This window comes from Bufo bufo, chromosome 2 (assembly GCF_905171765.1).
Source record: "Bufo bufo chromosome 2, aBufBuf1.1, whole genome shotgun sequence".
Taxonomy (NCBI): domain Eukaryota; kingdom Metazoa; phylum Chordata; class Amphibia; order Anura; family Bufonidae; genus Bufo; species Bufo bufo.
In genome coordinates this window covers 415359907-415385743 of record NC_053390.1, presented here as the reverse complement: position 1 = coordinate 415385743, position 25837 = coordinate 415359907, and the positions used below count along the sequence as shown (strand labels likewise).

General features: G+C 46.2%; 1 protein-coding gene across 1 annotated transcript in view; it reads left to right on the top strand.

The window, feature by feature from the left end:
* The first annotated feature begins 2396 nt into the window (after nucleotides 1–2396).
* SHOC1 (shortage in chiasmata 1) overlaps nucleotides 2397–25837 on the top strand; it is an 83860-nt gene continuing 60419 nt past the window's right edge. Inside the window, exon 1 of the mRNA XM_040419787.1 lies at nucleotides 2397–2469. Coding sequence (XP_040275721.1) covers nucleotides 2397–2469 — 73 coding nt within the window. The remainder of the gene's footprint in view (nucleotides 2470–25837) is intronic.

Sequence of the window (25837 nt, the reverse complement as noted above, 5' to 3'; positions counted from 1 at the left end):
GAGCGCCATCTTCCTTGCTTCCTCTGTCATAAGGAGTGCAGGAGGTAAGAGTGGAGCCCAGAGGGAGGAGTCGGCACTCCCTTGGCTCACAATGCAAAGTTCTTGGTGGCCAGTCTTTAGTTTTCCCGCTTCTAGGGGGGCATATTCGGCATCTTCGCGCTCTTGAGAGGGCATTCCTGAGTTTTCCCGCTTCTGGGCATGAAGAAGCAGCGCCATTTTACAAATATGGCGAATTAACTCTTTGAGTGCTGGAGCGCACGTTTTAGCCCTTTCTGGCACAGCAACAAAGCAATAAAGTCAAGTGCCTGGAGAATATGGCAGGAATCTGTCTTCTGCTCTGTCTATGTTCTGCTGTGTATGGGACTGACTAGCTGAGGAGGAATTTGGCTTCTCCTGGTCTCTGGATGTTACTCAGTTATGTTCACAGGGAATAGTTCACCCTGGAGTCCTGGAGGTGGCTGCTTGCTTGTCACCAGTTGAGGCTGAAGGGCTCAGACTGGGAATGGTGATCTTTGGTCTCAGCCGAGACTCGATCCTGGGTTGGGATCCCTAGAACTAGGAGCTCCTACCAGCACAGCCTTCCCCTAGCCGGGGGGGCTGGCACACTAACTGAACTTCCTTCCCCACCCATGAGGCAGGATGTGGGAACATTCCACACCTCCTCAAAGAGGGGGGAGCTAAACTGGAATGTACTATTCCAGTCTACATATGCTAAACTGAACTAAGGCCCTGCTGACACATTGCTGCCACCTGCAGGTGAACATGAAAATTACAGCAAATACATGTAACAGGCTTAGAAAATGCACATTTGTGAGGAATGTTAAATAAAATCACATTAGATGACAAGGCGCATGTTACCAACAAACAGTAGCGGGGAAAAAGAGTTTAGTAACATAACTCTGGGATGTTACAGAAGCTCTCTGTGGACCATGGCTTTTGCTGTTGGATGCGACTAAGAACATTTTAGGAAAGACCAACTAAAGCAGCTGAACTTTATTTGGGGTTAATCAGAGGCACTTTAAATGATGGCAGGTGTATGCTGACTCCTATTTAACATGTTTTTGAATGTGATTGCTTAATTCTGAACACAGCTACATCACCAGTTATAAGAGGGTGTGCTCACTTATGCAACCACATTATTTTATTTATTTATTTTTTCTTTCCTCCACCTAAAAGATTTCAGTTTGTTTTTCAATTGAGTGGTATAGCTTATAGGTCACATTAAAGGTGGAAAAAGTTCTGAAATTATTTATCTTTGTCTCATTTTTATAGATCACAGAAACCTGACATTTTAACAGGGGTGTGTAGACGTTTTATATCCACTGTATATACAGTACACAATCATAAGTCTTACTTATTGTCAGGAGCCATAAGATAACTATACACTTCCCCGACTGTACAGCACCAAATAATGGATTTTTTTTCCAGCAAAAAGGCTGGAGCTACATGGTGACTTTGGCCATGCCAAGTGTCGCACACTCAAAGATCTCTGTGTGTAGCAGTATAGCAATCAAACGCAATGGGATCACACAGCAACTCACAAGTTTCCATGACCATGACCCCAGAATCACAAAAAATGCAACATTGTTGATGTTTTTGAAATTCTAGGTTGCAGTCACAGCAACCTGCGAGCCGTGCTGCACGGCTACATAGGTATCTTTGGTCACACAATTAGTATCAAGTCCAAGATCACCATGTAGCCCCAGCTATGGGTAGGCAACCTATCTGACCCCACTCTATTAAACATGCATATTTCTAACCCCTTACCACCTTACTTAAAAAAAATAATTGTGCAATTTAGAGGAAATCAGTTGAAAGACATTTGTTCAGCTACCTGACTAGTTTTGATCGAGCACCAAAGTGCTCGGGGGCTCTGGTGCTCGAGTAAAACACTTTGGAATGCTCGGGTGGCCTACAGAGCACCTGAGCACAATGGAAGTCAATGGGAGAACCAGAGCATTAAACCAGGCACCCCCTGCTCTGAAGAGGGGAGGGTGTCTGGTTCACAGGAAAAGGTCAGAAATTGATGGAAAAACCACTTAAATGGTTCAGGAACAGAATGGGGAGGATGTCTGGATGCATCTTGGACTCTCAGGTCGCTGCTGGGAACAATGTTGTCCGAGTAGTACGCCACTTTTACAGACTGACAATAATACGCACAAAACCAAAGATAAAATCGATTTTAGAGGAAAAATTGTTAGGAAACATTCTTTATAAATAAAGGAGGGTCTCATTCACATTGTGGTACAATTGTTCAGGTAGTGGGACTCCTACACTCATAAAGCCTATGCACTAAGTGAAAGGGCTGCCAAAAATTACAAGGAACCAGCACTCTGATACGCCCTTTATTACACATAAAGGAGGGCATCATACACACCCTTAAAAAATTATGATTGATGGCCTGCGAGGACTTGACCAGAGTCGCATCTTCTTCCGCGGGAACTGGTTCAGTAGCAGCGGCCTTCTCAGGTAAGTTAGCGGCGGCTGTCCCGTCTTTGCTTGCAGCAGGTGCTGGCTCTGAAGACACTTTAAATGCGCAGGGGCCATCTCTCCTCACGAGCTGGGAAACCCGGATCTCAGGCACAGTGGGCTCGTAGACGAGTTCTCCCTGTATCGCCATCTGGTCCCATTTTGGTAGAGGGAGCGCCATCTTCCTTGCTTCCTCTGTCATGAAGAGTGCAGGAGGTAAGAGTGGAGCCCAGAGGGAGGAGTCGGCACTCCCTTGGCTCACAATGCAAAGTTCTTGGTGGGCAGTCTTTAGTTTTCCCGCTTCTAGGGCGGCATATTCGGCATCTTCGCGCTCTTGAGAGGGCGTTCCTGAGTTTTCCCGCTTCTGGGCATGAAGAAGCAGCGCCATTTTACGAATATGGCGAATTAACTCTTTGAGTGCTGGAGCGCACGTTTTAGCGCTTTCTGGCACAGCAACAAAGCAATAAAGTCAAGTGCCTGGAGAATATGGCAGGAATCTGTCTTCTGCTCTGTCTATGTTCTGCTGTGTATGGGACTGACTAGCTGAGGAGGAATTTGGCTTCTCCTGGTCTCTGGATGTTACTCAGCTATGTTCACAGGGAATAGTTCATCCTGGAGTCCTGGAGGTGGCTTCTTGCTTGTCACCAGTTGAGGCTGAAGGGCTCAGACTGGGAATGGTGATCTTTGGTCTCAGCCGAGACTCGATCCTGGGTTGGGATCCCTAGAACTAGGAGCTCCTACCAGCACAGCCTTCCCCTAGCCGGGGGGGCTGGCACACTAACTGAACTTCCTTCCCCACCCATGAGGCAGGATGTGGGAACATTCCACACCTCCTCAAAGAGGGGGGAGCTAAACTGGAATGTACTATTCCAGTCTACATATGCTAAACTGAACTAAGGCCCTGCTGAAACATTGCTGCCACCTGCAGGTGAACATGAAAATTACAGCAAATACATTCAACAGGCTTACATTACATTATATCTGGCCCTTATTTTTGTGTAGGTAAAAAAAAAATAATAATAATTTTTTACCTACTTAGAATCCAGTATGGATCAAATTGCTGCTCTGTCCAAACAATTTCATGGCCTGTCTTTGGAGGTGGCAGGATTGAAGGCGTCGGTCCTCCAGCAACAGCAGCAATTACAACAGACCGCAAGCCCAGCGGTTGCTACTGGTAACCAGGTTGTTGCGGAACCCAAGGTCCCTCTCCCTGACAGATTTTCTGGGGGAAGGGACAAGTTTTTGACATTCCGTGAGGCCTGTAAATTATACTTTAAACTGCGCCCTTACTCCTCTGGTAATGAAGAACAGCGGGTGGGGGTTGTTATTTCCCTGCTGCAGGGGGACCCGCAGTCCTGGGCGTTCTCTTTACCTACTGATTCCCAGGCGTTTCGGTCAGTGGATGAGTTTTTCGGGGCCTTGGCTCTCATATATGACGACCCTGACCGAGTCGCACTGGCTGAATCAAGATTACGGAGACTCCTACAAGGAGAGCGGCCGGTAGAGGAATATTGCTCTGACTTCCGTAGGTGGGCTACGGATACCCAATGGAACGACCCGGCTCTCAGGAGTCAGTTCTGCTCTGGGTTATTCGAAAGGGTTAAGGATGCGCTTGCATTATATGAGACCCCCTTTTCCCTTGATGCGGTTATGTCCCTTTCTATCCGAATAGATAGACGCCTTAGGGACAGGTTGAAAAAACCGGAGCCATTGGTAACCCCTCCCAAGCAGCAGTTAGTCTGTACGGACTTAGACGAGCCTATGCAGCTAGGAGGAACTACTCGTCAGGTCCGTCCTCCTGTGGCTCGCCGTAGGCGTGGGGTTTGTTTTTTTTGTGGGGAGAGGGGTCATTTCATTAATGTCTGTCCTTCTTTCCTCAGAAACAAAAGACCGTCGAAAAACTACTAACCCTAGGCTGTGTGGAGGATGTCAGCCGGGGGGTATACGTTTTCTCCATACGTACATCGCAATTTGTGTTGCCAGCGGTTATTGTTTTTGGTGATAAGACAGAGACTATTTCTTTCTTTCTAGACAGTGGAGCAGGGGTAAATTTGATAGATGCCCATTTTGCCCGCACTATGGGTTTGTCTCTCTGTACGCTACAGAGACCTATTCCCATATTTGCTATTGATTCTGCTCCTGTCTCAGAGAAACCTCACCCACATTGTTCATAATTTACACCTTCGGGTAGGGGACCACCATAACGAGATGCTTTCATGTTATGTTCTGGAGGGGCTTCCCACTCCGGTAGTGCTGGGTCTTCCGTGGTTGGTAACGCACAATCCAGTGGTGGATTGGCAGGCCAGGGAGATATTGGAGTGGAGTGAGCAGTGCAGAGAAAATTGCTTAAATAGCAATTGCTTAGTCGCCTCCATAACTACCCTACCTACATTTATTTCGGATTTTGAGGACGTTTTTTCTGAAAAGGGTTGTCAGAAGTTACCACCTCATCGTCCTCATGATTGCCCGGTTAACCTTATTCCCGGCGCAAGATTACCCAAGACCAGGTTATATAATCTTTCAGGTCCAGAGAGACAAGCCATGAAAGATTATATCTCCGAGAGTTTGGCTAAGGGACACATCAGACCCTCTTCTTCACCCGTGGCTGCAGGGTTTTTCTTCGTTAAAAAGAAAGATGGGGGCCTGCGTCCTTGCCTAGATTTTCACGAATTAAATCGGATAACCATCCGAGACCCATACCCCCTTCCTCTCATTCCTGACCTGTTTAACCAGATTGCGGGTGCTAGGTGGTTCTCCAAACTTGATCTTAGGGGGGCCTACAATCTGATTCGTATTAAGGAGGGGGATGAGTGGAAGACAGCTTTTAACATCCCTGAGGGGCATTATGAAAATCTAGTTATGCCTTTCGGTCTGACCAATGCTCCTGCCGTCTTTCAACATTTCGTTAATTACATTTTTAGTCATCTAATCGGCAGGTTTGTGGTAATATACCTAGATGATATTTTAATTTATTCATCTGATCTGAGAACACATGAGGTGCATGTCAGACAAGTACTGCAGGTCCTACGGACGAATAAATTATATGCTAAAATTGAAAAATGTGTCTTCGCCGTTCAGGAGATACAATTCCTAGGTTATTTTTTATCTGCTTCAGGTTTCCGTATGGATCCTAGGAAGGTCCAGGCAATTTTGGATTGGGATCTTCCTGAGAACCTCAAAGCACTACAACGGTTCTTGGGCTTCGCGAATTTCTATAGGAAATTCATTAAAAATTATTCACCTATTGTAAAACCCCTTACTGACATGACTAGGAAGAGGACTGATTTTTCTAAATGGTCTGACGCCGCTAAAGTTGCTTTTTCCTCTCTAAAAGAGAGGTTTACCTCAGCACCTGTACTAGTCCAACCTGATGTCTCTCAGCCTTTTATTGTTGAAGTCGATGCATCAGAGGTGGGAGTGGGGGCTGTACTGTCTCAGGGTCCGTCTCCTGGCAAATGGCGTCCTTGTGCTTTCTTTTCTAAAAAACTATCTGCAGCAGAAAATAACTACGATATTGGCAATAGGGAACTGTTAGCTATTAAACTTGCGTTTGAGGAGTGGCGTCACTTTTTAGAGGGGGCAGTCCACCCCGTCACTGTGATTACGGACCACAAAAATCTTAGCTGAGTTTGCCATAAATAATCGTCGTCAGGAATCCACTGGTAAGTCACCATTTCTTGGTGCATATGGTTTTCATCCCCAATTCTGTACTTTCAAAGAGGGGGGGTCTTCTGGGGTTCCCGAAGAGGAACGGTTTTCGTCATCTCTTTCATCGGTATGGCAGAAGGTGCAAGCTAACTTGAAAAATATGGGAGGTAAATACAAATGCATGGCTGATAAGAGACGGTCGCCAGGTCCGGACCTAGGAGTGAATGACTATGTGTGGTTGTCTACTAGGAATATCAAATTGAAGGTTCCCTCTTGGAAACTGGGTCCTAGGTTTATTGGTCCTTACAAAATTGTAGCCATCATCAACCCCGTGGCTTTTCGCCTGGAGTTACCTCAGACTTTTAAAATCCATAATGTCTTTCATAAGTCGTTACTCAAAAAATATGTTCCACCTCTAGAACCGTCACTGCTGCCACCCCCTCCTGTTGTCGTGGATGGTAATCTAGAATTTCAGATATCCAAAATTATTAATTCTCGTCGGGTCCGCCGCTCTCTTCAATATCTGGTGCATTGGAGAGGTTACGGTCCCGAGGAAAGAATGTGGGTTCCTGCGTCTGAGGTAAACGCCGACAGGCTAGTTCGGGATTTTCATGCCTCTCATCCTGAGAGACCTGGTCCTGAGTGTCCGGAGGCCCCTCGTAGAGAGGGGGGTACTGTCACGAGGGTGTCAAGAGCCACGTCTGACTCCGTTGTACCCGGGGTCAGGAGGTCGCAGCGGTTGGCTGCGCGCGCTATGTAAGATAGGGCTGTTTCCTTATGGTAGCTTTCTGGGTTTGCTTTGCAAACCCTTTTGGCTCACTCAGGGATCCGTAGCTCCTTCTCCTCAGCTGTTCTTTGTCCAGCACTCCCAAACCTCCTTATATTCCCCTCTCACACTTCTCTGGTTGCCAGATATAGAGCTTCCTGCCTGGACATCTATTCTGACCCTCTGGAGCTGTGTTGCTGCGTTCTCTGGTTGTTGATCCAGAACGCTACCCTCCGGATCCCTGTTGGACCTTTGTGGACTGCTGTGGTCGCCCACCTGGGTGTATGTGTTTGTCTGTATTGTCTGTCCTCTCCCTGGTGTTTTCCTCTTAGTTCAGTGGTGCGGACTAGCGATCTCACCGGCCCGTTCACTATCTAGGGCTCATTTCAGGGAAAGCCAGGGTTTAGGCACGTGATCGCGGCACTGGTGAGGAACCCGTCTAGGGACGTCAGGGCAGTCAGGTGCCAGCTGCAAGGTGAGTCAGGGGTCACCACCTTACCCTCGCCCTTGGGCAGGGCTTTCCCTTTTCCCTCCCTGTGCGTGACGCCGGTCATTACAGCTGCTGATCTGACCATCCAAAACATTAGGGGCGAGGGCCTGCTGCTGATCTGACCATCTAAAACATTATGGGCGAGGGCCTGCTGGTGACCCTCAAAAACATTGGGGGCGAGGGCCTGCTGCTGATCTGACCACCTAAAACATTATGGGTAAGGGCCTGCTTGTGACCCTCTAAAACATTAGGGGTGAGGGTCTGCTGCTGAGCTGACCCTCTAAAACATTAGGAGCGAGGGCAGCCTAATAAGCATGTTGATATAATGGAGGAGGAGGACGAGAAAAGGAAGATTGAACCATATACCCTTTTTTGTGGTGGAAGGGGTGCATGGGAATACAGTGTATTCAATACACCATAAAAGCCACATTTAAAGTGCCTTTATGTTCAGCCGCTTTCCTCTGGTGGAGTAAAGAAGTCAGGGGCAATCTAGACCTTCTTCATTTTGATAAGAGTCAACCTGTCAGCATTTTCAGTTGACAGGCGGATGCGTTTATCAGTTATTATGCCCCCAGCAGCACTGAATACCAGCTCTGACAAAACGCTGGCGGCAGGGCAGGCCAGCACCTCCAAGGCATAGAGTGGCAGTTCGTGCCATGTGTCCAGCTTGGACATCCAATAGTTGTAAGACACAGAGGGATCACTGAGGAAGCAGACAGGGTCTGCTATGCACTCCTTCACCATCTTCCAAAACTTTTCCCTCCTTGTGAAACTAGGCCGCGCACCAGGGTGAGGGTGATGGCGGGGTGTCATGAAACTGTCCCAGGTCTTGGAGAGTGTTGCCCTGCCTCTGTTGGAACTGCTGTGTGTTCCCCTCGTCTCCCCTCCTTAGTTGCCCAAGGAACTACGTACTCTGCCGCCAGAGTTGTCAGCTGAAAATTTTTGGAGCAATTTATCCACAAGGACCTTCTGGTATTGCACCATTTTGCTAGTCTTTTCCACCACAGGAATGAGAGATGAGAAGTTCTCTTTATAGCGGGGGACGAGAAGGGTGAACAACCAGTAATCGGTGTTGGCCAAAATGCGTAAAACGCGAGGGTCAGTGGAAAGGAAGCATAGACAAGACTTGTGGTCTGGCTATCACCCTGTCTGTGTACTGTCTTCCCCATTTGAACCACTAAGTTGAACACGTGGGCTAGGCATGGTATGTGTATGAGCTTGCCGAGCTCCAAAGCCGCCACCAAGTTACGGCCATTATCAGACACAACCATGCCTGCTTGTTGGTTGAGTGGCGAGAGCCATAGCTCAGTCTGGTCCCTTATACCCTGCCACAGCTCTGCGGTGGTGTGCTGTTTGTCACCTAAGCAAATTAGTTTCAGCACGGCCTGTTGCCGCTTCCCCACTGCAGTGCTACACTGCTTCCAGCTACTGACTGATGGCTGACTGGTGCTGCAAGATGAGAATTCAGAGGTGGAAGTGGAGGAGGTGGAGGAGGAGAAGGGGGGGTTGCAGCCACTAATGTAGGTGGTGGCAGAAATCCTGATGGAAATAGGGCCCGTAATCCTTGGCGTCAGTAGCACCTGTGCCATCCCAGGGTACCACTCGCTCCCGGCCTCCACAACGTTCACCGAGTGTGCCGTCAGGGAAATGTAGCATCCCTGGCCAAAAGCACTTGTCCATGTGTCAGTCGTTAAGTGGACCTTCCCAATAACTGCGTTGGTCAGGGCATGGGTGATGTTACGGGACACATGCTGGTGTAAGGTGGGGATGGCACACTGGAAAAAATAGTGGCGGCTGGGGACTGAGTAACGAGGGATGGCCACCACAATCAGGCTGCGGAAAGCCTTGTGTCCACAAGCCTAAATGGCAAAATTTCCAGGGCCAGCAATTTGGAAAGGTGCACATTTAGTGCTATGGCCTGTGGGTGGGTGGCTGGGTATTTGCGCTTTGATGATGGTGCTTGCGAAGGTCCAGGTGCAGGGCGGGAGGCATCCGGGCCTGCGTCTTGGACAGGGGATTTGCCAGCATGTAACACAGGGAAAGAGGAGGCAGTGGTGTGACCAGCAGACACTGATTGTGGACCCAGGCGTTCAGCCCACCTATTAGGGTGCTTTGATACCATGTGGCGGATCATGCTGGTGGAGGGGAGGTTGCTAGTATTCACGCCCCTGCTGATTTTGGTACAGCACAGGTTGCAAATGACAATTCTTTTATTGTCTGCACTTTCCTCAAAAAAGCGCCAGACTGCGGAACACCTACCCCTTGGCAAGGGAGATTGCCTCAAGGAAGTGCTCCAGGGAACAGTTGCGGGCCTGTTTGGTGTGGCCCGCCTTCTCCCTTTTGCCATCCCACTGCCTCTTCCAGCCTGTTGCGGAGCTGCGGATCCCTCCCCCTCTGTACTGCTGTCCTTGCTCGGCTTGCCACCTTCCCAGGTTGGGTCAGTGATTTCATTGTCCACCTTGTTGACCTAACAAGAACCTCACTCTTTGACAACTGTGTCTCATCCTCATCATGAACCTCTTGACACTAATTGTGGTTGACCTATTGGCAACTGTGTCTCATCATCATCATCGACCTCGTAAAATACTAATTGCCGTTCCCCATTGTCATCTTTTTCTGACTGTGGATGCTCAAGAGTTTGGGAATCAGTGCACGAGATCTCCTCATGTCCCTCTTCAAGCGGGCTTGGCGAGAGGGCCAAATCAAGGAATGGCGATGAAAAGAGCTCCTCGGAATATCCGAGTGTGGGATCACTTGTTTACAAGACTCTCCATGGTGGGAGGAAGGAGGATCAGGGTGAGGATTCTGTTGACCAGACTCAGTGGCTACTGAGACTGGACTTTGTGCAAGACAGGATGGTGCTTAACCGACTGGAAGCATTATCTGCTGCAATCCAACTGACCACCTGGTCGCACTGGTGTGACTTCGAGAGTGGTGTCCTGCGCCGCCCTGCAAACTGGGACATGAAGCTACAGTAGGTATTGTGGATGAGTGTGCTTCTGTGGCTCTGGCAGCAGGCACAGTTTTACCGTGCCCAGGGCCACGGCCTCTGCGTGCACCATCAGCAGCAAGGCCACTTCCCCATCCCTTACTGCTCACCTTGAGCATATCAAGTGGTATAGATGCTTGCAAATATGTCACACGTACAGTAGCGCAGGTTTTGTAAGTGTATGCGCAAATAAATTAAACTGAATGTCACAGATATTTAGGATGCTCAAACGTTATACAGGAGATGTAGCGCAGGTAAGGTCGCTGTAACCAGCGGCGAAAATGTTTTACTGAATGTCACTGATATTTAGGATGTGCAACCGATATACAGGAGATGTAGACCAGGTAATGTCGCTGTCACCAGCGGCAAAAAAATGTAACTGAATGTCACTGATATTTAGGATGCACAAACGTTATACAGGAGATGTAGCGCAGGTAATGTCGCTGTAACCAGCAGCGAAAAAATTTAACTGAATGTCACAGATATTTAGGATGTGCAAACGTTATACAGGAGATGTAGCGCAGGTAATGTCGCTGTCACCAGCAGCGAAAAAATTAAACTAAATGTCACAGATATTTAGGATGCGCAAATGTAACACAATAGATGTGGCAGAGGTTGTGTCACTGTCAGCAGCAGCCAAACAATTTAGCGCAGGTTGGTCTAATAATATATATTGCAGCCAGATAAAACAATAGTCCTTAAAAGGACTTTTCAGTCTCTAACACCTTTCAACAATAAACCCTGCCTAAAAAAATAAACCAATTCCTGTCCTTACACTATCTGTCCCTTCTGCTGCAGCTCTCCCTGACTAAGACTGAGCCGAATCACGTGTCATTGTCACGGATGGTGTACAGGAAACAAGACAATACCATATAAACAATGACTCTCTGGATCCACAACTAAGGAACAAAGGGAGACCCCTGCAATAGACCTGCCACTCTCCCTCACTGCTCAGTCTATGCGAACACCCCAAAGGTGGATGGGCGCATATCCACGTTCCTCGGCTATCTATTACCTGAAGACCCTACAATAGTGAGGGGACACGACCACCGGCTCCCTACACTGACACGGAGGGAGTCAGGGTCACCTGGATCCAGAAAAGAGAAAATCATAAATACATAAACAGCACTTATCTTGCAGACGACTGACGACTGAGGACTGGAAACTGGGAACAGCATGCACACACACTCCAGGAAGTTGTATCAGCCGCACACTACTGCATTATGGGGAGGAACTTAAAGGGCAGCAATCAGTCCAACTGCATGACAGCTGAGATAGACTAACGAGATGAGAAACTAAACCAAAACAAAGAAATTCAAGGAGGCGGATCTGAAAAGCTCCTGTCAGCGCTTCTCAACTGTCTGGCTGTGACAGTACCCCTCCCTCTACGAGTGGACTCCGGACACTCAGAGCCCACCTTCTCAGGATGGGACCTATGGAAAGCCCTGATGAGACGAGAGGCCTTAATGTCCGTCACTGGGACCCACATCCTCTCCTCAGGACCATAACCCTCCCAATGAACGAGGTACTGGAGGGAACCGCGGACAAGACGAGAATCCACAATCCTAGAGACCTGAAATTCAAGATTTCCATCAACCATAATCGGAGGAGGAGGCAAAGGCGAGGGTACAATAGGTTGAACATAAGGTTTCAATAAGGACTTATGAAAAACATTATGGATCTTCCAAGTCTGAGGAAGATCAAGACGGTAGGCAACAGGATTGATGACAGACAGGATCTTGTAAGGCCCAATAAACCTAGGACCCAACTTCCAGGAGGGAACCTTCAATTTGATATTCTTGGTAGACAACCACACCAGAACACCAACATTCAGGTCCGGACCAGGCACACGTCTCTTATCCGCCACACGCTTATATCTCTCACTCATGCTCTTTAGATTATCCTGAATCTTTTGCCAAATAGATGACAAAGACGAGGAGAATCTGTCCTCATCAGGCAAAGCAGAAGAGCCCTCTCCCGAGAAAGTCCCAAACTGCGGATGAAACCCATATGCACCAAAAAATGGTGACTTATCAGAGGACTCCTGACGACGGTTATTTAAAGATAACTCAGCAAGGGACAAAAAAGAACACCAATCCTCCTGATTCTCCGCCACAAAACAGCGCAGATATGTCTCCAGATTCTGATTGACGCGCTCTGTCTGGCCATTCGACTGCGGATGGAAAGCAGAAGAGAATGACAACCGAACCCCCAAGCGAGAACAGAAAGCCTTCCAGAATCTGGAAACAAACTGCGTGCCCCTATCAGAGACTATGTCTGAAGGAATCCCATGCAATTTGACAATGTGGTCAATAAATGCCTGCGCCAGCGTCTTAGCATTGGGCAAACCAGGAAAAGGGATAAAATGCACCATTTTGCTAAAACGGTCCACCACCACCAGAATCACAGACTTCCCCGAGGAACGAGGCAAGTCCGTTATGAAGTCCATGGACAGATGTGTCCAAGGACGGGAAGGAATGGGCAAAGGAAGGAGAGGACCTGATGGCCGTGAATGAGGGACCTTGGCACGAGCGCAAGTCTCGCAAGCTGCCACAAAACCCTCAACCGACTTACGAAGCGCAGGCCACCAGAATCTCTGAGCGATGAGATCCAGTGTGGCTCTTGCCCCCGGGTGCCCAGCAAGGACCGTATCGTGGTGTTCTTTAAAAATCTTGTGTCTCAAAGCGAGAGGCACAAACAACCTCCCAGGAGGACAAAGATCAGGAGCTTCTGACTGGGCTGCCTGCACCTCTGCCTCCAATTCAGGAAAAAGAGCAGAGACCACCACACCTTCAGCCAAAATGGGACCCGGGTCTTCAAAATTCCCACCTCCCGGAAAACAACGTGACAGGGCATCTGCCTTCACATTCTTAACCCCAGGGCGGAACGTGACAACAAAATTAAACCTTGAAAAGAGCAAAGACCATCTGGCCTGTCTCGGGTTCAGACGCTTGGCTGACTCCAAGTAGGCCAGATTTTTATGGTCAGTAAACACGGTAATAGGGTGTCTGGCTCCCTCTAGCCAATGGCGCCATTCCTCAAAAGCCAACTTGATGGCCAACAATTCCCTATCTCCCACATCATAATTTCTCTCTGCGGAGGAGACTTTCTTTGAGAAAAAGGCACACGGTTGCCATTTGGCAGGAGAGGAACCCTGAGACAAGACCGCACCCACCCCTACCTCAGAAGCAACAACCTCAACTATGAAGGGTAACGAAATATCGGGTTGTACTAGGATGGGAGCGGAAGCAAAACTCTCCTTGATATTAGAAAAGGCCTTACGCGCCTCTACCGACCAGGAAGAAAAATCTACCCCCTTTCTGGTCATATCAGTGAGTGGTTTAACAACAGAGGAATAATTCAAAATAAATTTCCTGTAATAATTGGCAAAGCCCAAAAAACGCATCAGCGCCTTCTGATTCAAGAAACCCCAGAAATTGAATTTCTGGAACCGCAAACACACATTTTTCCAGTTTCGCGTATAATTTATTCTCCCACAGGATGAGCAAGACCTGACGTAAGTGTTCCTTATGAGTCTTGAAATCAGGAGAAAAAATCAAAATGTCATCCAAATACACTAATACAAATTTTCCCATTAAATGATAAAAAATGCTTTTGACGAAATGCTGAAAAACGGCTGGGGCATTCATCAAACCAAAAGGCATAACCAAATTCTCAAAATGGCCCTCAGGGGTATTGAAAGCCGTCTTCCATTCGTCTCCTTCTCTGACCCTAACCAGGTTGTATGCCCCTCTTAGGTCAAATTTGGAAAAGACTTTAGCCCCAACAACCTGGTTAAACAGGTCCGGGATCAGAGGAAGTGGATAAGGATGACGAATAGTGATACTGTTCAGCTCCCTGAAATCCAGACAAGGTCTTAAAGAACCATCTTTTTTCTTAACAAAGAAAAAACCAGCAGCAACAGGTGACTTCGAGGGTCGTATGTGTCCTTTTCTCAGACTCTCAGAGATATAAGCACGCAAAGCGACCCTCTCAGGTTGGGAGAGATTGTATAAACGAGATTTAGGCAGCTTGGCGCCTGGGATGAGATTAATAGGGCAATCATACTCCCTGTGCGGAGGTAAACCCTGAACTCCACTCTCAGAGAAGACATCCAAAAATTCAGAGAGGAAAGGTGGTACAGTCTTAGTAGAAACCTCAGAAACAGATGTTATGAGGCAATTCTCTCTGCAAAAGTCACTCCAACCATTTATTTGCCTCGCTTGCCAATCAATGGTGGGGTTATGTTTAGTGAGCCAGGGTAGCCCCAACACTAGAGGAGTAGGCAAACCGCTAAGGACGAAACATGACACATCCTCAACATGAGCATCACTCACAATTAAACGGATATTGTGAACTATGCCCTTTAATGATTTCTGAGAAAGTGGAGCTGAATCAATAGCAAAAACAGGAATATCCTTTCCCAAAGTGCATACCTGGAAACCATGAGTTATTGCAAATTGATTATCAATGAGGTTGACAGCTGCTCCACTATCCACAAAAATCTCACAAAAAATGCTCTTGCTCTCTAGCGCCACCCTAGCAGGCAGGACAAAACGGGAACTACAAGCAAACGGAAAACCTTCAATTTCCGCCTCAACCCTGCCAATAGTAACAGACGGAACATTTTTAAAAGATTTTTTCCTTTTTGTCTCTTTATTACTCCCAGAAAACTGCCTGAATCTCTACCTAGAGGGACAAACATTTGCCAGATGATTTATACCTCCACAACAAAAACAAACCCTCCCCTGCGGGCTGAATCTTCTATTGTCAGAGGCAATCAACCCCAGCTGCATGGACTCCTGCTCAGAAGGGGCTGACAGCGACTGAGACCCCTGTGCACAGAATGAGACCGCTGCACTGTCCCGGGACTGAGTATGACAGGAAGGAGAGATCTCTCCTCTCTCTCTAAGACGCCTGTCAATACGAACAGCTCGAGACATGGCAGACTCCAAGGAGGCAGGTCTCTCATGAAAGGCAAATGCATCTTTCAATCCCTCCGAAAGACCATGGCAAAATTGACTTCGGAGTGCAGCATCATTCCAACCCATATCTGCTGCCCATCTCCGAAATTCTGAGCAGTATATCTCTGCGGATTGTTTACCCTGGCATAACAGACGTACAGTAGTCTAGACTCAGCCAGAGCAATACGATCCGGATCATCATATATCTGACCCAGGGCTAAAAAGAATTCATCCACTGAACGGAGGGGCCGTGCCCCCTCTGGCAGCGAAAAGGCCCAGGACTGAGCGTTACCCCTGAGCAGCGATATAATGATCCCCACCCTCTGTTCTTCATCACCAGAAGAATGGGGAAGAAGGCGAAAATGGAGTTTGCAAGCTTCTCTAAAATGCACAAAATTCTCACTACCCCCGGAGAACGTATCCGGGAGCGAGATCTTAGGCTCAGCACAAACTCCATGAACGCAAGCTGAACCGGTCACTTGAAACTGAGAAAAAGTCTTATGGAGATCAGCTACCTCCAAAGAAAGACCCTGGAAGCGTTCAGCCAAAAGTGAAACCGGATCCATGCTTGAAACGGTTTTGGCGGCTGATAATGTCACGGATGGTGTACAGGAAACAAGACAATACCATATAAACAATGACTCTCTGGATCCACAACTAAGGAACAAAGGGAGACCCCTGCAATAGACCTGCCACTCTCCCTCACTGCTCAGCCTATGCGAACACCCCAAAGGTGGATGGGCGCATATCCACGTTCCTCGGCTATCTATTACCTGAAGACCCTACAATAGTGAGGGGACACGACCACCGGCTCCCTACACTGACACGGAGGGAGTCAGGGTCACCTGGATCCAGAAAAGAGAAAATCATAAATACATAAACAGCACTTATCTTGCAGAAGACTGACGACTGAGGACTGGGAACTGGGAACAGCATGCACACACACTCCAGGAAGTTGTATCAGCCGCACACTACTGCATTATGGGGAGGAACTTAAAGGGCAGCAATCAGTCCAACTGCATGACAGCTGAGATAGACTAACGAGATGAGAAACTAAACCAAAACAAAGAAATTCAAGGAGGAGGATCTGAAAAGCTCCTGTCAGCGCTTCTCAACTGTCTGGCTGTGACAGTCATCCGGTGCTATATAGCATCCGATGATGCTTTCCGGCCAGCCAATCACTGTAATGCCAGTAACCAACATGGCTACAGCATTACAGTGAGTGCCCATACTTCCTCACACGTTTATTGGCTGCATAGCAGCCAAGAAACGTGCGGGGAGGAGACTCGAGCATCACGATGCTCGAGTCAAAATGGTGTTCGGACGAGCATGCTCGCCCAACACTAGACGTTACCATTCCCATTGTATATTTGTTGTGTCTTCAGACAGTCTGACCCTGTCAACACTGATTTGACTATGTCAGACAATGTAGAAACAAGCCCCATTTACAGGGCGAATGGTGATACTCAGATATTAACCTTTTTTTATACGTTTCCAATGCTCTAAAACTGAAGAGTCTGACTCTCATTGACTAAATAGTTATAGTATATCCTAAGCATAAACAACTTTTCCAAAGAGATTCTGTGGGTTCATAATGAATTTTTTTTATCTGCCCACAGCATATTTTTGCCCCATATACCTGTTTTTATGTCTGCATGATTACCTATGTTTTTGGCATCACTGCATCCTGGCTTTTAAGCAGAACTTCCTGTTTACATCATCTTTCTGGCTGGGTTTTCTAACCAAAACCAGCTTGCATTGCTCTGGCTTCCTGCCACACTGTTCTGCAGTAGTTATGCCCCCTGCTATTCCCCTGTCCATATCAGGTAGCTGGGGAAATATTATGGAGCAAAATATGCTGAGATTGGTTAGAAAAGCCAGCTGGAAGCTGATTAAAACAGGAAGTTATGCATGCAAACATACTGCTAGAATGAAACGATGCAGAAAAAAGGGAAAGGAAAGTGCTGACATGAAAAAGCCGGTAAAAAGGGGCATAGATTTACAATATTTGGGCTACTCTGGGCAGATTAATAAAACATCCTAAAACTGGAGAATCCTTAAGCAACAGTTTAATATAAGGGAGTCAGTATGCAAGTGTCTGTTTGAACTAATAAAGTTATTCGATCATATTACCGTATATTACAAAAATACAGGTCAATATGTATGTGTAAAAAATACTCTGATACAGCCATGTCAACAGAATAGGTTATGCTACTTTCACACTTGCGGCAGGACGGATCCGACAGGGTGTTCACCCTGTCGGATCCGTCCTTCCGCCATTTCGCCGTGCCGCCGCTCCATCCCTATTGACTATAATGGGGACGGGGACGGAGCTCCGGCGCAGCACGGCAGTGCACGGCGAAAGGCCGCCGGACTAAAAGTCCTGCAAGTCCGACTTTTTAGTCCGGCGGCCTCTCACTGCGAACTGCCGTACTATGCCGGAGCTCCGCCCCGCCCCCATTATAGTCCGGCGGCACGGCAAAATAGCGGAAGGACGGATCCGACAGGGTGAACAGCCTGTCGGATCCATCCTGCCGCAAGTGGAAAAGTAGCCTTAATATATTTTTCAAGTAGACTTTATAGAGTTCACTCTATTTCACAGTAGAGCCCTCTTAACCCTTACACAAGAAATATAAGACGGTACCAATACCAAACTAGGATGAGGTCAAGTACATTTTACTTGTTTGCTGTTACAGACATGCAGAAATTCACTATGTATACACCTTTGCATTTTTTATTATTTCAGTTTTTTATTTCTACACTTCTGAAAAGATTTTACAAAGTATAATTACATACATGAAAGATATAATAGTTCCCAAGTTGATTTTGAGGAATAATTGTTTAGGTTATTAATGATATTTCGTGTCTTTGAGTTTGAAGTATTTTGTATTCAGTCAACATTTGCCATATTAAAGTATAATGCACTTTCTTATTTGTCATTAGCATTTCCTCTCCCTGCCTTGTACTCTGGAACTGAATGAGCAATCTACACAATGCAGATCTCTAGGGTCTGAACTCATCACAAAACTGCAGCTTGCTCCATATGAAATGTCAGAGGAGGATGGAAAAGGCGTAACAGGTAATATAGATTTATACACAATGCTACCTTTTTACATTTATAACCGTGATCTAACTTGCTCAGACCAATGAAGGCACTTGCCTTTCAGAAAACAAGAAAAATCTACTTTCTATGCACCAAAGTACATTAGTATTGCAGGAACCCAAGGGAGTGTGGAGAGGATGAGAATAATAGTTGTGGATATGGTCATGGTTTTCACAGTGACTGGGTTACCTCTACCAAACCTCCCTCATTCCCACAGCTGACACAGTGATGAGGGCTTGCACCGTGGACCCAAGGCACACCCTATGTTATGTCCCCTGGCTGGTGGAAGGTCGGGTGCCCTTGATGGTGATGTGCAAATTAATAGGGAAGAGGCAGGAAAATCGTAAGAACTGAAATTCACGGTTCTTTTACTTGACCAGTGGTGGAACAAATCCAACGAAGAAAGCAGGAGACAGGAGGCTAGAGCAAAACCTTTTCTGGTAGGAGCAATCTATTTCTCTTGGCCTTATCCTTGCCAGCTGGGTGGTGCACAACCATATTATTTTCTGCAGTTCCTGCAGAACATCCAAGTTTTCCCAAAGCAGCAATGAAAACTGCAAAAACTATGCTAGGCAGGCTGGAAGCCTACAAATTAACCTGGCAAAGGCTATGGTGTCTTTAAATGGAAACGATTCTGGACTATTATGTGCAGTAATACATGAATAGTATTGTACATAAGGAGTCCAGATCACCACATTTATTTTCCTACTGCCCCCACTTCCCCTGCTGTCAGTGCTCTAAACTGCGCTTAAATACATAATCCAGAATGCTGTGCCTTACTAACATAATAGAGAGAACATATGTGCACATGACAGAAGGGGGCAGTAGGGAAATAAAAAATAGTGATATGGACTCCTCATCTGCAATACTACTCATGAAGTACTGCAGATAATATCAGGGTGACAGATTGCCTTTACGCTTTCTCTATTACGTTCAGTGGGTGTGGAACCACTGCATCAACTATCCAGTTTGACTTTGGGCTACACTTAAGGGGTGTTACCCCGGCGGTCCCCTGATATTCAAGCGTTAACCCCAATACAGGTATCTAGACTTTGCTGCAGGGGAGCCACCAGGCCGCTACCTCCTGGAGTAGTCCAGATGTGGTTGACAGCTGACCCACAGAGGTCAGAGACACCAGCATGAAGCACTGAAGGATCAGGCAAAACTCCTAGTCAGTAACAGGCTGAGGTTGGATCAGGCAGAGTTCATGTGATCAGAGAAAAAGTCCAGAGGTCAAGGCAGGCAGCACAGGATCAGGTCAAGTGGCAGAGGGTCAGAATCCAGGAATCAGGCAGAAGTTGGCACACGGGAAGACAAGCAGATTAGAGCACCCTTGTAGAATCCAGCAAGCTAATGAACCTATTGCAAAGGCAGTAAATGAGAAAAACAGCAAGGGATATATAGCAGAATATACTTAGCACATTGGAAACAGCCTAGCAGCTGCATGCAGAGCCAAAGGAAGGTTTAACCTTTGCAGCACTGCAGAATGAGGTGAGGATTCATGAAGAATATTCCTTTAAGACACACATAACACTGGTGCGCTGGCCTAATGCTGGAGTATTTGAACTAACGACAGACACCAAGTGAGTGGAGAGCCACCCGTGTCCACCTGCAGTCATGTGCAGAGTCTTCCTCAGACTGGTCTGCACTGCTCACCAACTCACTAACTCTCCAACTCACTTGGGAAGACTAAAAAGCCAGTTCACTGCAGCCTCCTTCTAGAAAAAAAAATACCTTTGCTGCCCAGGATGAAACTTCTTCAGCCTCAGTGGTTCACAACCAAAGGGCCCTTTACATGTGCCAAGAATCCATATTTATAGGAACGCTCATTAGTGATTATCTGGTGATGTAAAGGTACCGCCAATTACCCGATGAATGAGCAAAACACTCATTCATCGGTAGTAGATCATTCATACGGACACAAAAATCGCTACTCCCCATACTGTGGAGGAGATTGCTGCATGTAAATGCAGTGGTCTTCAATACTGACGAACAGGCGATTGGCGGGAAGGAACGCTTCCTTCCCGACAACTGTCTGCTCTATTGTCCCGTCAAAAAGGACTATAAGTCATATAGGCAAAAATTGTGTTAGCACATCATACAAAGCATAAAACATCAATTTTTAATCCACTATCAGTGTCTTGTGGGACACTATAGTGTCATTTGCATGTGTGCTGTCATCTACTTTTACATATACATCTGTCAGTTCAACCAACACAGTCAGGACCAGTTTAAAACCCCTTAAGGACTCAGCCCTATTTCACCTTAAGGACTTGGCCATTTTTTGCAAATCTGACCAGTGTCACTTTAAGTGCTGATAACTTTAAAACGCTTTGACTTAGCCAGGCCGTTCTGAGATAGTTTTTTCGTCACATATTGTACTTCATGACACTGCTAAAATTGGTTTTTGCATAAAAAAAAACACATATTTACCAAAAATTTTGAAAAATTTGCAAATTTCAAAGTTTCAGTTTCTCTACTTCTGTAATACATAGTAATACCCCCAAAAATTGTGATGACTTTACATTCCCCATATGTCTACTTCATGTTTGTAGCATTTTGGGAATGATATTTTATTTTTTGGGGATGTTACAAGGCTTAGAAGTTTAGAAGCAAATCTTGAAATTTTTCAGAAATCTACAAAAACCCAATTTTTAGGGACCACTACAGGTCTGAAGTCACTTTGCGAGGCTTACATAATAGAAACCGCCCAAAAATGACCCCATTCTATAAACTACACCCCTCAAGGTATTCAAAACTGATTTTACAAACTTTGTTAACCCTTTAGGTGTTGCACAAGAGTTATTGGCAAATGGGGATGAAATTTGAGAATTTCATTTTTTTGCCTAATTTTCCATTTTAACCCATTTTTTCCACTAACAAAGCAAGGGTTAACAGCCAAACAAGACTGTATCTTTATTGCCCCGACTCTGCCGTTTACAGAAACACCCCATATGTGGCCGTAAACTACTGTACGGGCACACAGTAGGGCGTAGAGGGAAAGGTGCGCTGTATGGTTTTTGGAAGCCAGATTTTGCTGGACTGGTTTTTTGACACCATGTCCCATTTGAAGCCCCCCTGATGCACCTCTAGAGTAGAAACTCCATAAAAGTTACCCCATGTCACCCCTCAAGGTATTCAAAACTGATTTTACAAACTTTGTTAACCCTTTAGGTGTTGCACAAGATTTTATGGAAAATAGAGATACAATTTAAAAATTGCACTTTTTTGGCAGATTTTCCATTTTAATATTTTTTTTCCAGTTACAAAGCAAGGGTTAACAGCCAAACAAAACTCAATATTTATGGCCCTGATTCTGTAGTTTACATAAACACCCCATATGTGGTCGTTAACCGCTGTACGGGCACGCGGCAGGGTGCAGAAGGAAAGGAATGCCATACGGTTTTTGGAAGGCAGATTTTGCTGGACTGGTTTTTTTGACACCATGTCCCATTTGAAGCCCCCCTGATGCACCCCTAGAGTAGAAACTCCAAAAAAGTTACCCCATTTTAGAAACTACGGGATAGGGTGGCAGTTTTGTTGGTACTAGTTTAGGGTACATATGATTTTTGGTTGCTCTATATTACACTTTTTTGTGCGGCAAGGTAACAAGAAATAGATTTTTTGGCACGTTTTTATTTTTTGTTATTTACAACATTCATCTGACAGGTTAGATCATGTGGTAATTTTATAGAGCAGGTTGTCACGGACGTGGCGATACCTAATATGTATACAATTTTTTTTATTTATGTAAGTTTTACACAATGATTTCATTTTTAAAACAAAAAAAATGTTTTAGTGTCTCCATATTCTAAGAGCCATAGTATTTTCAGTTTTTGGGTGTTTATCTTAAGTAGGGTCTCATTTTTTGTGGGATGACATGACGGTTTGATTGGCACTATTTTGGGGTGCATATGACTTTTTGATTGCTTGCTATTACACTTTTTGTGACGTAAGATGACAGAAAATGGCTTTTTTTACACCGTTTTTATTTTTATTTTTTTACGGTGGTCACCTGAGGGGTTAGGTCATGTGATATTTTTATAGAGCCGGTCGATACGGACGCGTCGATACCTAATATGTATCCTTTTTTTTATTTATTTAAGTTTTACACAATGATTTCATTTTTGAAACAAAAAAAATCATGTTTTAGTGTTTCCATAGTCTAAGAGCCATAGTTTTTTCAGTTTTTGGGCGATTATCTTGGGTAGGGTATGATTTTTGCGGGATGAGATGACGGTTTGATTGGTACTATTTTGGCGTACATGCGACTTTTTTGATCACTTTTATTACCTTTTTTGGGAAGTAAGGTGGGCAAAATTTCAATTTTCTCATAGTTTTTATTTTTTTATTTTTATGGCGTTCACCGTGCGGGGAAAGTAACATGACCGTTTTATAGATCAGGTCGTTACAGACGCAGCGATACCTAAAATGTGTAGTGTATTTTTTTAAATTTTATTTTATGTGTTTTTTTTTTAATCTTAACTTTTTTCACTTTTTTTTACATTTTTTTTACCCAGACCCACTTGGTTCTTGAAGATCCAGTGGGTCTGTGTCACTACCAGAGCTTTGGGACGTTCTCACAGCTCTGTTTCTCCACCCCTGTGATGATGTCACTACTAGAGCTGGGAGGCGTTCTCACTACTCTGTTTACTTCTGGTTTCTTTCACCACAGCTGTCCTTCATGTGTTTGATTTCCCTCCCTTTATATCACCCCTCCTCCTATGATAGGATGTGGATTATAGTTCTCACTTCAGTTGTGGCTCTTGCTTTGGTTTCTTCACTTGTAGCTATCAGTCCACTTGACCTGTGTTCTGCTGCAGCTAGCACTCCGGATTTTGCCAGCCTGTCCTTGGATCCGTCTTCTCTGCGGCTACAACACCTTCAGCTAAGTCTGCAGACATTGTTGTATTCCTGTTTGTTTTCTGACTGGATCTGAGGTGGCCACGGTTCCCTCCATATACTGAGTAGGGCACTGGTGGCCGTGCCCCTTCCACTATTGTAGGGGTTACAGTGGTCATTAGTCTTAGGCACGTGGGCATGCCTCGTTCCACCTTTTGGATCCGGGCATGTGCTTTAGCAGAATAGGGAAAGCGTTGAGGGTCGGACAGGGGTCACCCTTTATCCTCCCTAGTTCTGGGTCCAGTCAGTTGCTCTGTACTGTGAATTACTATCGTTGCTCACATACACTCGTGACATTATAATCCACCAAAACCGTCCTTTTTTGACATGGATCCGCTTTCTGACCTGGTTGACCGCATGCAGGGTCTTTCTTTGGAAGTAGCGGATCTCCGTCAATCTATGACCCAGCTTCAAGCATTGGGCCCTGCTCCGGCTCATGGAGTCTGTTGCGAGCCAAAAGTCTCACTTCCGGAGACGTTCTCCGGGGGCAGTGAGAATTTTGTTCGTTTCAGAGAGGCATGCAAACTCCATTTTTGCTTGTGTCCTCACTCTTCTGGTAATCAAGAGCAGAGGGTGAGGATTGTCATCTCCCTGCTCAGGGGTAATGCTCAGACTTGGGCTTTTTCGCTGCCATCAGGGGATCCCTCCCTTCGATCCGTGGAGGGATTTTTTGTGGCCCTGGGGCAGATTTATGATGACCCGGATCGTGTTGCTCTGGCCGAATCTAACCTACGTGTTTTATGCCAGAACAAACGGTCTGCGGAGCTTTATTGTTCTGAATTTCGGAGATGGGCAGCTGATTCGGGTTGGAATGATGCTGCACTCCGGAGTCAGTTCTGTCATGGTCTCTCGGAGAGATTAAAAGATGCGTTTGCTTTCCATGAGAGACCAACGTCCTTAGAGTCTGCCATGTCATTGGCGGTACGCCTTGACAGGCGTCTAAGAGAAAGAAACGAGACCTCTCTGTCCAGCCATTGTCAGTCTAGGGGCAGTGGTGCGGACTCATTCAGTGTGCAGGAGCCTCATCCTGTCTCGCTCCCCTCTGAGGAGGAGCCCATGCAGCTAGCTCGACTTGCCCCTGATAAAAGAGGATTTAGTCCTCAGAGTATGGTCTGTTTTTGTTGTGGGGGCATAGGTCATTTGGCTAATGTTTGTCCGTCTAGGAGATTCTTGAACCGTACTAAGAGCGATAATAAGAGAAAAATCTCAAAAGGTAAATCATCAAGTTCTGCTTCATCTGCTACTTTGGGCAAAGTTGATGTAGGATTTGATGCTTTTCCTCTGACCTGCAGTTCCCGTTTTCTCCTGTCTGCCAGGGTGGCGCTAGAGAGCAAAGTCATTTCTTGTGAGATTTTTGTCGATAGTGGAGCGGCCGTCAATCTTATTGACACTCAATTTGTAGCCATGCATGGTTTTCAGGTTTGCACATTAGATAAAGATATACCTGTTTTTGCTATTGACTCTGCTCCACTCTCACAGAGATCTCTGAAGGGCATTGTTCACAATATCCGGCTAGCTGTAGGTGACACTCATGTGGAGGATATATCTTGTTTTGTCCTTAACGGATTGCCGTCTCCTCTAGTTTTGGGGTTACCCTGGCTCACTAGACATAACCCCACTATTGATTGGCAAGGAAGGCAAATAAATGAGTGGAGTGATTTTTGTAGAGAGAATTGTCTCACAGCGACTTTTGCAGAGGTGTCTACTAAAACTGTGCCATCATTTCTCTCTGATTTCTCGGACGTGTTTTCCGAGAGCGGTGTTCAGGAGCTACCTCCTCACCGGGAGTTTGACTGTCCCATTAACCTCATTCCCGGCGCCAAGCTGCCAAAAGCACGCCTCTACAATCTCTCACAACCGGAAAGAATCGCAATGCGAACTTACATCTCCGAGAGTCTCGAAAAGGGGCATATTCGTCCCTCAAAGTCACCTGTGGCCGCGGGTTTTTTTTTTGTTAAAAAGAAAGATGGCTCTCTGAGACCTTGCCTAGATTTTAGGGAGCTGAACCGTATCACGATTCGCGATCCCTATCCCCTTCCTCTGATCCCGGACCTCTTCAATCAAATTGTTGGGGCCAAGGTGTTTTCCAAATTGGATTTGAGAGGCGCGTACAACCTGGTCAGGGTCAGAGAGGGGGATGAATGGAAAACGGCCTTTAATACCCCTGACGGGCATTTCGAGAATCTCGTTATGCCTTTCGGCCTGATGAATGCTCCGGCCGTCTTTCAGCATTTTGTTAATAGTATTTTCTATCATTTAATGGGGAAATTCGTATTGGTATATCTTGATGATATTTTGATTTTTTCCCCTGATGTTCAGACCCATCAGGATCATCTTTTTCAGGTTCTGCAGATTCTGCGGGAAAATAAATTGTACGCCAAGCTGGAGAAATGTCTTTTTATGGTATCTGAGATTCAATTTCTGGGTTTTCTCCTCTCTGCTTCTGGTTTTCGCATGGATCCCGAGAAGGTCCGTGCTGTACTTGAGTGGGAGCTTCCTGAGAATC